Here is a 14,597-nt window from a genome sequence, read left to right as displayed (position 1 = left end):
CTGTGGGTTCTGTTCAAGTCTATTTCAGCTTAATTGCTAAATCAGTATCGGTCTTTGTTATATTGTTAAATTAGCAACGGCAGGTGAACAACCGCAGATACATTCTTGACAATTATGAAAATCATGGATGTATTCATAGATCCGTTATGTTAATCGGCTATCGGTACCCATTTTAGTTGACGTCATCGTCTCATATGATGACCACGTCCTGGAGACAGAACGACTTCCGGGTTGCCGCGATCCGCCATGTTGCTGAATGAAATTAGCTCCAAAACATTGACTAGCCGCTAGCAATATCGATATTTTATTTTTTCGCGTAATAACATTTGTTACAGCATGTGACTTATTGTAAATATGACATAGGATTGATGAAACTACTACAGAGGCCCCATTCCCTGTAAGTAACATCGCTGACGTGATCAAATGTATTTATTGATTAGCAGATGGCCTGCTAGCAGTAACAAGCTAACACCGTTAGCTGTAGCTAGCACGCGTCCCGCAGAAAGGCTCGTTTTAATTACTGAAATGGCACAGACAGAATTATTGTGGGTGTTTACAGTGTTGTGTTAGTAATGTGTTTTTGCTATTTTTAATATCCAGTTGTTAGCCACTGTAATTATTCTGGCAATAGTAATGTTATGTCTAATTTGAAACGCTTCCAGCTAGCCAGCGCTAGCTTACGTTACGCCCCGGAGCCGCACTGGAGAGTGGGAGCTAACGTTAACGTCGTTACAAACAATGAAAATGTTAATGCGTATCCAGAAAACGCAGTTTTCATTTAGGTAATTTTGGTTTCAGTTATAACGTCGGTGTCGACGAGTACGAAATTGTACGCTTCTGATAATTTATTTCTTAACGCTGTCATGTACTGAAACGGGCCGACGGTTCAAAACAAAATCAGTATGAGTAACGATATATTACCTTTGTTTAAAATGCAGATTGGGTTTGAGTGATTCACAGCTATAAATCACATCATCCTTAACACTCCTATTACATAACAGTCTGGGTTTATGGTATTATTGTTAACTGTTATTTGATTAATGCACACTTTAAGATGATCTGTAGCAGTATTTTGATTTACCTGTATTACGCCTGACTGCAATTAGGCTTATAGATAGCGACCCTCGAATTTTATCTTCATCCTACCGTTTATGTATTTAATGACCACATTTTAGCATGTGGAGTACCACCTGTCAGGTGTAACTACCAAGCCGCAGCCATGCATATTTCTAAATTACCCCTGAGTAATGTGTGCATTTGAAATTGGTCGCGTATATATCACTGTGACAAGGGGTTTGATTGATGATTTTTTTTATGTCACAGTGATTATATGTAATATACATGTATATTATGGTATGGTTTTGTTGTTGTTATTGTTTTCATAAAAATCAGTTTAGAAAGTGTTTGTTAGGGGTCAATTAGTGAATTGTATAACTGGCAAAAGGAAAAGCATTATTATCATTCTCATTTCTTGTCATCACAGTGTTGTAAAAAAGAAAGGAAAAAAACCTTTTGTTGTGAACCGCTACAGCAAGCAGTACAGACAATAACAAAGTATGGATTTAAACACTCTTGAGATGCAGATAATTCATAAAGACATTTGAAATCTGGGACTAGGATGGATCTAATTTTTATTATTTTATGTTTGTAGTTCTCAGGTGATCAACTAGGAGCCCTTTGGTCATGTGCAGTTGTTGAAAATCACTTATTAATGTCTGCTTTGACCTTTTCACAGATTTTTGCGTTTAGACGTAGTAACAGCGCCACGCAATGCACCATGGAAGTGGATCACAGAATATGCAACGACAGCTCCAGAGATCCAAGTCTGTCAGTGGGTCTGAAGCAGAGGAGCAGCAGCAGCCTAACATGGCAGCTTCACAGCAGCAGGCTACAGTTAACCACCCTCAATCTCCTGTGACCACATTTGCCACTACCGCCAGCCCTTCAGCCCCCCAATCACCCAATTATCAGATAATCATGAGTCGTAGCCCAGTCACTGGCCAGAACATGAACATCACATTACAAAATGTGGGACAGATGGTGACTGGCAATCAGCAGATCACCCTAACCCCACTTCCCATCCAGAGCCCAGCATCCCCTGGCTTCCAGCATACAACACCTCAGTGGAGGTTTGAGCATGCTCCATCCTCCTACATCCAGGTCACCTCCCCTGTGCCCCAGCCCATCCAACCCCAGAGCCCCACCCAACACAGCCCAGTCCCCCTGCAAGGTGTGACAAGGCCAGGAGCACCTGCATCAGCACTGAGTGTGTGTGGACAGAGTCCCACACGATTTGTTGAAGCTAGTATGTTAGTGCGACAGATCAGTTTAGGCAGTCCTTCTGGAAGTGGTCACTTTGTTTACCAGGAGGGGACAGGACTGGCCCAGATTGCCCCAGCCACAACTGGCCAGGTACAGCTGGCTCCTGCGGGAGCACCAGGCTCTGTAAGGGAACGCCGGCTCTCTCAGCCTCACTCACAAACGGGGGGCACCATCCACCACCTCGGACCTCAAAGTCCCGTGGCCACTGGCACTGCTCTCCCCACTCTGGGCAGCCCTGGTCACATCACCACTTCCAACCTACCTCCACAGATCAGCAGTATAATACAAGGACAGCTGGCGCGCCCTATGATATTTGAGAAGACGGCACAAAGTGTGGTTCCCGGTTCCACGGCTACGGCAACTTTCAGTATACCCTCCTCCATCCCACCATCTAGCCCCTCACTCACCAGTCCACCCCAAGGAATCCCCAACAACCCTCATGCACCCACCAGCATGGCTGTGGGCACTGTGAAGAAACAAATTCCCAAGAAGTTGGAGGAAATTGCTCCGTCAACTCCAGAAATTGCCCAGCTAAGAAAACAGTGCTTAGAGCACCACAACAAGAAGATGGAGAGCCTCAAGGAAGTGTTCAAAGAATACCTGATTGAGCTTTTCTTTTTGCAGCACCTACAAGGGAACATGATGGACTATCTAGCTTTTAAGAAGAAGCCCTGTGTTCCCTTGTATACTTACTTGAGACAGAATGACTTGGACCTCGAGGATGAGGATGAGGAAGAAGAACAGTCTGAGGTCATTAATGATGAGGTATAAAAACAAGCTGCTTCTTAGTCGGAGACATTTTACACTTTGAGAACTAAACGTCCATTTTATCCAATGAATATCATGTCCCTGTCAAATCTGTATCTTTCTCAGGTAAAGGTTGTTACTGGCAAGGATGGCCAAGCAGTGACACCAGTTGCCATAGCAACACAGCTTCCTCCCAATGTTTCTGCAGCGTTCTCTGCGCCGCAGCAGTTTCAGGTGATAGAGGCAACACTTGTTATTACAATGAAGTTACCTACAGCTGTACTTAAAAAAATATTTTTGAAGATGTTGTGCAAGAGGAAATCTCTCAATAATTCCCTGAGAGGTTGTTTTTACAGGGACACCAGGGGGCTGCTGCTGGCACCAATCCTGGGGACATGGATGCCTTTAAGAGGCAACAGGCTATGGTGCAAGCAGGTAGGGCAAGGATCGTAGACTCCTGTCTCTCCTTTGTTGCTTTGTTTACTCCCCGTTTGCTTTGTTTTCTGTTTCTTTTCTTTTCTCCCTCTAATTGCTTCTGCTTTTAGATATTTGGCATCCTCTACTAGCGCTCTGTGTTGAAGTCTTAACCCGAGGAAGGCGAGGTGACCTGTAAGGTCTTCAGAAGGTCATTGCTCTGTGCCGAGTGCTTTTTTTTTGCGTTATGAGGGTATTGTGTGTTTTAAATCCCAGATCAGGCTAAGAGGTCCCGGATTGACGTTGGTCGCCATGGGCTGATTTTCCAGCATCCTGGTGTAGCTCCTTTAGGATCACCTGGCGTTCCACTCCAGCAGCTTATGCCAACTGCGCAAGGTAGGAGTGCTACTACCAGGCCGCTCTTTGTTCTGTTCGATGCTGCTGGACGTACTCCCTTCCTCAAACTAAGGAGATTTTACAAAAGTGAATCACAACATCCATCTTCTATAAAAAGCTCCGAGCAGCATCAACAAACAGACCTTCATCCATGTGCTGGATTTCTCAGAAGTCCACAGGAACTTCAGGCTTAGCTGTACCAGCACCAGCGCTCTCTGTCAGGATAAATTGGGAAGAAGACAATCCAAGTCTGAAGAAGAGTAGCCACTCGATGGGAAGATGCCATGTCTTATGATTTCCCTTTTTTGTTTTAACTATTGATCACCCGTCGTTCTCCATCTCTTCTTTTCTGAAGTTTGTTCCTGTTAGTCATCTTTGTTTGGACAGACCTTCCCGAGCTGATGGATTCTCATCTTATTTGGAGGTGGATCACAGAATGTGGGAACCCTGTGTGAATAAATTCACTTTCCAATGGGTTTTGCTTGTTTTCCCATTTTATGAATCCACGTGTCATACGTCCTTTTGGTTTCCCATCATCATTCCTCCACGTCTTTTCGTCCGATTGTCCGTCCTTGCATCATCGCCAGGGATACAAAATCATCTGTCTTAATTTCATACGTTACATCTTCAAGATTGTCTTTATTTACCTCATGTTCACATTTAGTTGATTTTCTTCCATGTTATTTCATGGCATTTTGTTCTGACTTGGCTTCTTTCCCTCAGTCTAAGTAGGAGGGGAATCATGTGGAGGAGTTGTGTTCACGGCGCAGGTTTTTGCGATTGTGGTGGTGTGGGTGTGTCAGGGCCAGGTGTTGATGGCGTCTAGGCAAGGTGGTGTGACGTGCAGGGAGGTAAGGCAGGCGCTGCTTTAGTGTGCACAGCTCCGCTCATGCCTGCTGTCTGCAAGACCCCATGTGTGTCCTTTTGCTCATCTCTGTGCTTTGTCGCTATATGAGGCATCCAGATGCCTTGGTTACCGCTAGAATGACATTGCTTCATGCATGCCAAACATATGGTGTTTTTGTCTGTGTCTGCTCTATTTTTATTTCCCCTTTCTTCTCCCTGTCTCTTTACTCTTTAGTCTTTTCTTTTTCATTTTCCTTTGTAACATTTCTATTTTCCTCTCTAAAAATCTTTCTTACTGCATGTACAATTTTTGATGTTTTTAACCACGTTCTCTCAACATTTGAAATGCAATGTTTTGGTTTTGCATTAATCAAAGTAGTGTTTTATTTGAGAGACATGTAGATTCTCACATTGATTTCATTTCTTCTGTAATCATTTTGCTGTATGAGTTTCATTAGTTTCCGCTCCGATCATCCGGAAAGTAGTGTACCACTGTTGATTCATACAGTACATCTAGTTTATTAAGGCAAGTTTCTGAGGAGCTCCAATGGCTGAAGCTCGAACAGTCATTTAAAATGTAAAAGCACAATTTAATTATCAATTTAGTAGATGCAAAAGATGTAACTTGTTCAAAGGGGTCTCTCAAATATAGTATATTAAGGGAAAGCTACCAAGTGACATTTAAAAGACATTTACAAAACACTTCACTTGAGATGACAATATCGACAACTTGGTTTTCAGTGTTCTTCTTTGTGTTGCTCTCTATACCACCCCTTCGTGTGTCCTATACTTTGGTTACTATGTGTACAGGCGGGATGCCGCCAACTCCTCAAGCGGTCCAGATTGCAGGACAGAAGCAGAACCAGCAACAATATGACCCATCCAAAGGACCTCCAGTGCAGAATGCAGCCAGCTTGCACACACCTCCTCCCCAGCTGCCCGGCAGGTTGCCCCAAGGTGCCCTCCCCATGGCAGGCCTGCCTATGACACTCTCTCAGCAGGCTCAGTTAGTGGATACAGCGCAGCCTGGTCAGCTTCAGACACAGGTGAAGGTGCAGGCAGGTGGGCCTGTCATGGCTACAGTAAACCCCCACACACAGCTGCAGGCCCAACTACAACAGCAGATGCAGCCAGGTCTTCATCTTCAATTGCAGCCTCAGCAGCAACAATCCCAGGCCATTCTGCAGTCTGGACAAGCGGTCAGTCTATATGAAAACCTACAGTTAGTGACTGTATGTAGACGTCACGATTTGTCCTGTTTGTAATACTTTCTTCCTTTCTATTCTATAGACGGTGACGCTTGCTCGCCCAGGTACAGAGTCAAACCAGCCAGTTCAGAGGGTCATGACCAACTCAGTATCCATGACATCCATGTCTCCTGCTCCACATTCTACACCCAACTCTGTTCCAACCCCCCATACTGCAAGTCCACTCCGTCCTCTTGGCTCTAATGCCAATCCAAGTACCCAGTCCAAACTGACTGGAACCAATGGCATATCCACGGTCAAAATTGGTGGTTTTGGTCAAACTACGACCATGCAGGCCTCACAGGAGGGTTCTCAGGATAAGCAAGTTGAGCAAGCCAAACTGGTGAGTTACCTAAGCACACTTACCTTGTAAACGGATGTCTGCAAATGAATGAAAACATCTGGCATGTATAGATTCAGTGTCTTTAAAATGTTGTACATCCACATATCAGTTGATGTTGAAACTTAAATGCTGCGTATTTCTTTCTGTTTTTATGGCTGTGCTCCAGGGACAGCCAGAGCGATGCATATTGTTTTCGGGTTCCGTCTGTTCCATACTTATGGATCTCAGTAACATTTTGATGGATCTATTTCAAATTTGGCATAAGCATTCACTAGGGACTCTTCACTCTTCATCTATGTAGAATTTATACGTAAAATTGTGAGCTCATCTGTAAAATGAAAAAAAAAAAAGAAAACACTCCAGGACACCCCATTTATCATTTTCTTTCAGTACAAGTGCAGTGCGTTATGGTAGGTGATGATGACAACATTTTGCAAAACAATTAACATTTTATATGATGCAGGATAAACCGGCATGAAACCTGAAAAACTAATCTAAACGCCAAAGGCAAACAACCGCTTAGCATTAATTAGTAGTTTCTTAAAACAAAATTTATCATTATTATTTATAGTTGCTTCTCATGAAATTTGATGAATAATTGACATAAGGTTATTGATGGTGCCCAGTGATGCCCAATCTCTATCTGGAACAACTGAAACAATGAGATTCTTAATTTCTATTCTAATGTTGCAGCCTGTTCTTATTTTACAGGAGAGTCAAGTGCATCAACGCATCTCTGAGCTAAGGAAGGAAGGCCAGTGGTCAGCAAGTAGACTCCCCAAGCTTGTGGAGGCCTCACGTCCAAAGTCCCACTGGGACTACCTTCTGGAAGAGATGCAGTGGATGGCAGCTGACTTTGCCCAAGAGAGAAGGTGGAAAGAGGCTGCTGCTAAGAAGGTACGGCTGACATGGAGTAATTTAAAGAGAAATGTGAAACAACACACCAGCATAGCAGAATGACAAGTTACAACTGATGTCTTGTTGAAAGCCAAACTGTGTCATGTTTATCTGCTGCAGCTTGTTCGCACATGCGCCCGTTATCATCAAGAGCAGAAGAAAAGTGAAGAGAGGTCAAAGAAAGAAAGGGAAATTCATCTTCGTCACATTGCCAGTACAATTGCCCGAGAGGTGGAATTCTTCTGGTCAAATATTGAGCAGGTGTGTTTATTAATATGTTTATCTTTTTTGGTTATAAATCATTGTCATGATTTGTAAAAAAAAAAAAAAAAAGAAAAAGTGTATCGCCTGTCTAAATGAGGCATTTTTCTTTCAGGTTGTGGAAATAAAACTCCAGTTCGAAATTTATGAAAAGAGGCTTAAAGCTCTCAGCTTACAAAAAGCCTCAAACAAAGGTACGTTCCACTCGACACCACCAAAAAATAAGATGCAACATATTTGCTCTGTATTATACGATGAGTTTTCTCTGTCCCATGCATTTGCAATAACTATACGGCACTTTTGTGTTACAGTACCTGGTCAATCAGCAGGAGAGAATGCAGATAAAGACGTATGTACTACCGTATATGAAACTGCACATGCACAAACTGCATCTAAGATATATTTTTTAATGTGCGTTTTTTGTCTTCTAGGAGGCCTCTTCAACAAGAAAAAGAAAATCAAGTTTATCCTTGTTTGGTGAAGGTGGTATGTGTCTTTCTATTGAAGCTTGTATGAGGAAAAAAAGTAATGATCTTGAAAGAGTCTGCACAGGTGGTGTTGGACAGTGTCCTTTACTTTTCAAAATTACATGCGAGTGTGTGTTGTTTGTCTTGTCTTTCAGTCCCAGATGAAGAGAGCACCATAGAGGAACAGGAAGCCATGGAGGGGGAAGCAGACCACAAAACAGAATTGGTTGACCTTGCCAAAGATGGTACATATTTACTTTTCTTCTTTGCAAATGTTGAAATGTGAAATTAAGGAAATTAGTGTCATTCCCAAGTCCAATTTGTATCATATACGTATCTTTGTTCACATTGTTCATGACACAGTGTGGTCAGAATCAGGATCTAGGCTTTCCTGATATCCATTATTTACATGACTTGTACTGCACTGCAGTGCAGTACAGTTGCTGTTCTACACAACATGTACTGATGCTCTGTACTGTTTTGCCAACAATAACTCTATAAGAAATCATTATCATTAATTATCATTCATTGTGATTCAGTGTGGTGTACATGACTGATGATTGTTAACAAACTTGATATGCCCTACTGTTACTCTGCAATGGTGCATTATGAACTAATGAGCTAAACAAATTTGGTGTTTATTCTGTCAACTTATTTTTTTTAGCATTATATTATACAAGTACTCGTCCTTCCATCTGCATTACCTACTCAAATGCTTCTTCATTTGGCTTTTAGCTGAGATGCCTCTGGAAGCTTTGGTGAAGCAGTATGCCGGTGCCTACGTTGATGGCTTTGAGTGGCCTCAGCCTAGTCCTCATAGTGATGAGGATGACATCAAAGAGACTGAAGGTAAATTTGTAATCAAAAAATGAAATGGTCATCCTCAGCTGCCTCAGGCATTATGTTCCTTTAAAATAATGAATATCCTCTACTTTCCAGAAATGGAGAGTCCTGCAGGAAGTCCAGCTGAAGCAGTGAAGATTGACTCTCTGCTTAGTGTGGACCAGTACCGTGGTGCCGACAAAGCCACCTGTGACACTGATGGGAAGCCTGCAAGAGACATAGCTGAAGTTGCCGCTGCCACAGAGCTCATCCTACCCAAGGGCAGTTTCAAAACCACTTCCTCAGTAAGAAATATACATACACAAATTCACAGACATAAAATGTAAAGGTGTGTTTTGACACTTCTTAACTGAGCTTTTATTTGTTAGAGCCGCAGCCCAGCTCCTTTTCTACTGCACGGGGCACTGCGAGAATATCAGCAGATTGGTGTGGACTGGCTGGTGAACCTTCACAAAAAACACCTCAATGGCATTCTGGCTGATGAGACAGGTCTTGGCAAGACTGTACAGACAGTGGCTTACATGGCTCACTTGGCAGGACAAGAAGGTATTATTTTACTCAAGGATACATGAAATTTGCTTTTTAAAGAGTGAATGTGTCTGTTTTATGCAATAACTTTTTTTTTGCCACAGGCATCTGGGGACCCCATCTTATTGTCGTAAGGACATCCAAGTTGCTAAGTTGGGAGGTGGAGTTCAAGCGCTGGTGCCCTGGCCTGAAGATCCTTTTGTACCTTGGCAACAGAAGAGAGCGCAGATCTAAGAGAATGGTATTTTATTAAACTGTATTTTAACAGTATTATCAATCATTTTTGATTATTTAAAAAAAAAAAAAATCAAATGATCACTGTTCTGCAGTGGTGGGGAGAAGCCAACAGCTTCCATGTGTGCGTGACATCCTACAAGCTGCTGATGAAAGACCAGAGCCATTTTCTTCGGAAAAGATGGCGGCACTTGGTACTGGATGAAGTTCAGCTCATAAAAAACATGACTGCGAAACACTGGGAAACAGTCTTTGCTCTCAGAAGGTGAGCTGGTTGATGATGGTATATATTTTTTATTTTCGAAAGAATCAGGATTATGTCGTTTGTTTGTGATTTGTAGTGGATCATGTGTAGCATACTTTTGTATGTCCTTGGTGATCAAAAGGCGTGATGGATAATTTTAATATCAGGGATTTTTGTCTTTCACTTTGATAATCTGACAATATGCTTATATGTTTTCCAGTGAGCAGAGGATTCTTCTCATCAACACTCCTCTACAGAATACTCTCAAGGAGCTGTGGACTATGATCCACTTCCTTCTGCCAGGGATCACCAGGCCCTTCTCTGACTTCCCTGTTAAGGCAGGCACAGACCAGAACCAGGAGTACTGCCACAAACTGGTCATCCGCCTGCACAGGGTGGGTATAGCCCATGCCAACTCATTTGCATAGCAACAGCACAGCACAGCAACAGCAACATCCTGAAATGTATATTTGATATGAAATCCTCTGTAGATGATCCAGCCTTTCATCCTGAGACGCTCCAAAAGGGATGTTGAAAAACAGCTGCCCAAGAAGTATGAGCACATCCTGAAGTGCCGCCTCTCAAGCAGACAGAAGAGCCTTTATGAGGATATCCTCACTCAACCAGGGTGAGATATTGGCTCCATAGAAATAAGCTCGGATGAATCAGGCCTTACATAGGGATTGTTATTAGCATAAGACATGCTAAATAGAAATCACAAATGATACTGTAACTCACTGCACCTACTATGCATTTATGGATCAAAAACCAAGGTTTTCTATTGTATTGAAGTTTTGTGGCCCCTCACTTGTAAATGTAATGTAATTTGATGTAAGTAAAATTCAAGGCAAATGTTATGAGCATTTCAAATTGATTTCTGGACAGCAGATTAATTTTAAGATTTGTGGCCTTGTGTCATTGAGCACAATTGTTTTTTCTCATGTTTTGAATGCCACTATAACTAAGAGTTATTATTAGCTTTAGTTTCACACTCTAGTTTCAGTGGGAAGTGCCTCTGTTTAATGTGGATTAGGTTTAGTGTGCAATATGTCAAGATGTGCATATGTAGTAGTATTGGTTACTTCTTTCTTTTTCGCTGTGAACTTGTTTCATAATCATGTCTCCTGTCTGGGTGTACCCCCTTAGAGCTCAGGAAGCACTGAAGACAGGCCATTTTGTCAGCGTGCTTCAAGTCTTGATGCAGTTACAGAGAGTTTGTAACCATCCTGAGCTGGTGGCACCGAGAGAGACCAGAAGCTCCTACTTCTGCTCCTCCCTGCAATACAGTGTCCCATCACTGGTGCTAGGAGCTCTTCATAATGACCCATCCAAGGTATATGCTTGTGCTTTGATTTGCCGATGTGTGTTACAGTAAGGTGTTGACCAGTTGAAATGTTTAAAGTCAAAACAACATCATTGGATAATTCCCTTGACAAATTGTTTTATAAAGGTAATATTGGTTTTCTTTGTGGTTCAACATAAATCAAGTCCTTTTTTTGTCTGAATGTCACTTCTTTCTTGAGACACTGTCGAACTGTTAATTATGTGATTCCTTCCTTCTAATTTTGAACTTTCCGCAACCTGTATTGATATTTTCCTTTTATCTCATCATCCTCAGATTGCAAACATGTCCATATTTAATCTGATAAATAATGAGAACAAGTTGACTCGGTATCAAACTGAAGAGGTGGTACCCAAGCTGAAGGTCACTCAGCAGCTCATAGAAGAGATCTACACTGGTCCAGATCCACCACCACGACCCAAGCAATGCCCAATAAAACCCATGAGGTCAGCAATAACATTTCTAATGAGCTAAAAATACATTTTTAATTGATTTAAAATGTAAGTCTAGTATCATAATTCTCATATTCTGACACTAATACTACTTCTTCACATTTTTCTGATTAGATTGTTCCAGCCAGTGCAGTATGGGACGAAACCAGAAGGTCGTCTGGCTGCCATCACAAATGCCGCTGGCCAGCGTCCACCCAGCTCCCCTGCTACAACTAGTGTACCTGCATCCACCACCAGCCAGTCAGTGCAGAGCAGGGGCAAGTCCCCTGTCACTACTGCAACTACTACAGCTGCTTCTCATGGTAAGACCTTTTTAGTGACCATAATCAACAAAGGAGAGGGAATTTTGTTTTCATAGTGTTAGAGATACCAGATGCTGTCACCTAATATCAAACTCTAAAGAACAAATCAACCACCCAAAGCCGTTTTGTTGATGCCACTACTGTGTGTGCTTTTACTAGTTTTAACCTTGTGATATGTGTGTTATGCAATGTTATGCTGCATGATTGCGACACTGTTTTGCATATAAATGACTGTGTCATTCTTTAAAAAAAAAAAAAAAAAAACTAATTTATACTGTACCCATTACCATGTATTGTTGTCATTCATATTTGAGATACAGTTTAGAAACATAATGTATACCGATGCACAGGTCAGGTCCTCCTCCTAAAACTTCAATTTCATGGACAGGTTTACTTGTATGTGTCACAGGCGTTTTAGATGCTTACATTTGTGCTTCCATCCAGCAGTGGTGGGCCGGACACGCCTCATGGCAGCACAGCATTGGTGTAAATGAATGTCTCAATGACTATAATGTCCTTTATAATGGACACACAGATACACAATTACTGCCACACTCACTTTGTTCATTGATATTATTTTTCATCCATCAACTTGTTCCAAGTGATTAATCAATAACGTTCCAGACCCAGCCTGCTGTGCTGGCCCGCCACTGCTGAGTGAATATACAGAGGACACTGTTGACTACTGATGATATGATTGAATATCGGGTTGCCCCTAACATGTAGTGCCAAACCCCATTGCCTTGTACTTCACAGCGGTTGGAGTGGCTGCTCTGAGAGCCCAGACTACCCCTCCTGTCAGCAGCAGCAGCAACACTGCCGCCTCCACTGTAGCCTCCTCTGGGAACAGTGGCATCGGGCAGCATGTGTTGGGGGCTGCCCCGGTGGCCTTGGGCCAGACCTTAGCTGGCCCAGTTGTGGGATCCATAGCTCCTATCAGCCAGCCTGGATTAGCACAAGTCCCCAGGCCAGCTCTAGCCCCCAGCCATGCCATCCAGCCCAGTTTACTGTCCCAGAGGCTGGTTCTTACATCCCAGGCCCAGGCACGGTTGCCTAGTAAGTGGCCTCCCCTCCCCTCCCTCTCAGCATTTCCCTCCACCTCTGGCACAACAGTACAGGCTGCTATACACTGAGGCCTTTACTTGGGGCACTGCTGATATGTGTTGAGTTTTAACTCGCCCAGAGAAATGCTTTTAACACACAGACTTGTAATCCAGCAATTTTGGTTATGGCAGGCATGCCATGTATCTGTAGCTGTACACCTCATTGTAGAAAAAATGGACTATAAATTTTGTCTGTACAATATCAGCAGCATCTCCACAGCCTCAGCATTCCCGGTTTCTTTCTCAAAACCTGCATGTACACTATGAACAACCCACTTATGTTGCACTACACACCACCACACTATTTAACTTGATTATTATGCCCCCTCTTCTTTTAATCCTTTCTCCCCCAGATTACTAATATTCTTTTGTCTCTTGCATCAGCCCAGCTGCAGGAAGAAATCCCAAAGCTTCGGTTGTTTCATGGTTTTTTGTTTTGTTTTGTTTTGTTTGTTTCTTTGCTAATGTTATGATTTTATTCTGGTTTTGAGCATCACTGTTAAGCATGTGAAAATGGTCCCACAAAATTGCCAACCCCTTTCCACCTCAAATGTGAACAGAGAAACCTTGTCAGTAACAACACACAGTATTTAAATATATAAAGGGAGATATTCAAGCTTTGGTTTGTGAAACATTTGATACAACATAATGAATTATCCACACTGACTAATATCATGTGCATACTAATAATAGTTTTTTTTTTTTACCTTTAACTCAATTTCATTCAATTAGAATTAACAGAGTTAATGGAAACTACCTACAATGGGATGCACAACACATTCTTCCTGGTGACCAGTGTGTTGGTGTGAAAAGGCAGTCAAGTGCAGTGCCTTATGTATACGTATTTTCCAGGCTCTCTGTCTCACCTGAGGACTACCCTTATACACGTTTTCTTTCCCCTTCAGGGTTTGTAAAAGTAGGAGCTTCTATGGTTCTGTTGTGGAGGGCAGCTGTGCTCATGCCACTGATTAATCCACCCTGGTTCTGCATGTTTTGTCCTTTTTTTCTACCCTTTAACTAACGGATATTAAGTGTGTTGTGTTATGTAAGTGTTCAAATGTGAGTCATTTCAGTTGACTTTTTAATGCTGTCTGAAAAAGGGTTTGCCTTTTCTTTCCATTGAAGGTGGAGATGTAGTGAAGATTGCCCAGCTGGCCAACATAGCCGGCAGTCAGAATCGCATCTCGCAGCCAGAGACTCCTGTCACTCTGCAGTTTCAGGGCAACAAGTTCACTTTATCCCCCAGCCAGCTGCGCCAGCTCACCACAGGCCAGCCCTTGCAGCTCCAAGGTACACTCGGTAATGTAGATCCCATCGTCATTCATTCTTTTTCATGGTGTTGTCTTGACATTTCCGCATTATTCACCTGCTTTTAGATGACTCACAGAGATTTGTATCAAATTATAGTCTGTTTTCAAGACATCAGAAATGCTTTGGTAGCCTAACACCTAACATGTATTATTGCAACATCCATGTTATGTCATTCTCCTCTCCCCATGGTTCCTGACTTTTTATTTTCCCTTTCAAGACACCTTACGCAACGAATAGTCCTCAAGGAATCAAATATATCAAACATACTGCAGTTAAAAAGAGAAACATTTTTATCTCA

The 14,597-nt window shown here is 42.4% G+C and overlaps 1 protein-coding gene across 15 annotated transcripts in view; it reads left to right on the top strand.

Annotated features, from left to right (window-relative positions):
• Positions 1-206: 206 nt before the first annotated feature.
• Positions 207-14,597, top strand: part of ep400 (E1A binding protein p400) — a 30,440-nt gene continuing 16,049 nt past the window's right edge. For 2 of the 15 annotated variants that reach the window (XM_085787484.1, XM_085787483.1), the window contains exons 1-25: positions 230-397; positions 1,736-3,087; positions 3,196-3,296; positions 3,413-3,504; positions 3,760-3,879; positions 5,536-5,924; positions 6,016-6,315; positions 7,027-7,212; positions 7,333-7,473; positions 7,589-7,667; positions 7,785-7,822; positions 7,905-7,959; positions 8,096-8,185; positions 8,676-8,789; positions 8,880-9,067; positions 9,152-9,329; positions 9,416-9,552; positions 9,641-9,810; positions 10,010-10,184; positions 10,281-10,417; positions 10,936-11,122; positions 11,408-11,577; positions 11,698-11,885; positions 12,642-12,941; positions 14,114-14,278. In XM_085787484.1, coding sequence (XP_085643610.1) covers positions 1,771-3,087; positions 3,196-3,296; positions 3,413-3,504; positions 3,760-3,879; positions 5,536-5,924; positions 6,016-6,315; positions 7,027-7,212; positions 7,333-7,473; positions 7,589-7,667; positions 7,785-7,822; positions 7,905-7,959; positions 8,096-8,185; positions 8,676-8,789; positions 8,880-9,067; positions 9,152-9,329; positions 9,416-9,552; positions 9,641-9,810; positions 10,010-10,184; positions 10,281-10,417; positions 10,936-11,122; positions 11,408-11,577; positions 11,698-11,885; positions 12,642-12,941; positions 14,114-14,278 — 5,017 coding nt within the window. In that variant the 5' untranslated portion in view covers positions 230-397; positions 1,736-1,770. Of the gene's footprint in view, positions 398-1,735; positions 3,088-3,195; positions 3,304-3,412; positions 3,505-3,759; positions 3,880-5,535; positions 5,925-6,015; positions 6,316-7,026; positions 7,213-7,332; positions 7,474-7,588; positions 7,668-7,784; positions 7,823-7,904; positions 7,960-8,095; positions 8,186-8,675; positions 8,790-8,879; positions 9,068-9,151; positions 9,330-9,415; positions 9,553-9,640; positions 9,811-10,009; positions 10,185-10,280; positions 10,418-10,935; positions 11,123-11,407; positions 11,578-11,697; positions 11,886-12,641; positions 12,942-14,113; positions 14,288-14,597 lie in introns of all 15 variants that reach the window. The other 13 variants (XM_085787478.1, XM_085787477.1, XM_085787482.1 and 10 more) reach the window with 9 other exon arrangements.

Source organism: Trachurus japonicus, chromosome 9, assembly GCF_045865225.1.
Source record: "Trachurus japonicus isolate A0001 chromosome 9, Traja_1.0".
Taxonomy (NCBI): domain Eukaryota; kingdom Metazoa; phylum Chordata; class Actinopteri; order Carangiformes; family Carangidae; genus Trachurus; species Trachurus japonicus.
Note: the sequence above shows the minus strand (reverse complement) of the source record. Positions and strands in the feature narration are given on the sequence as shown.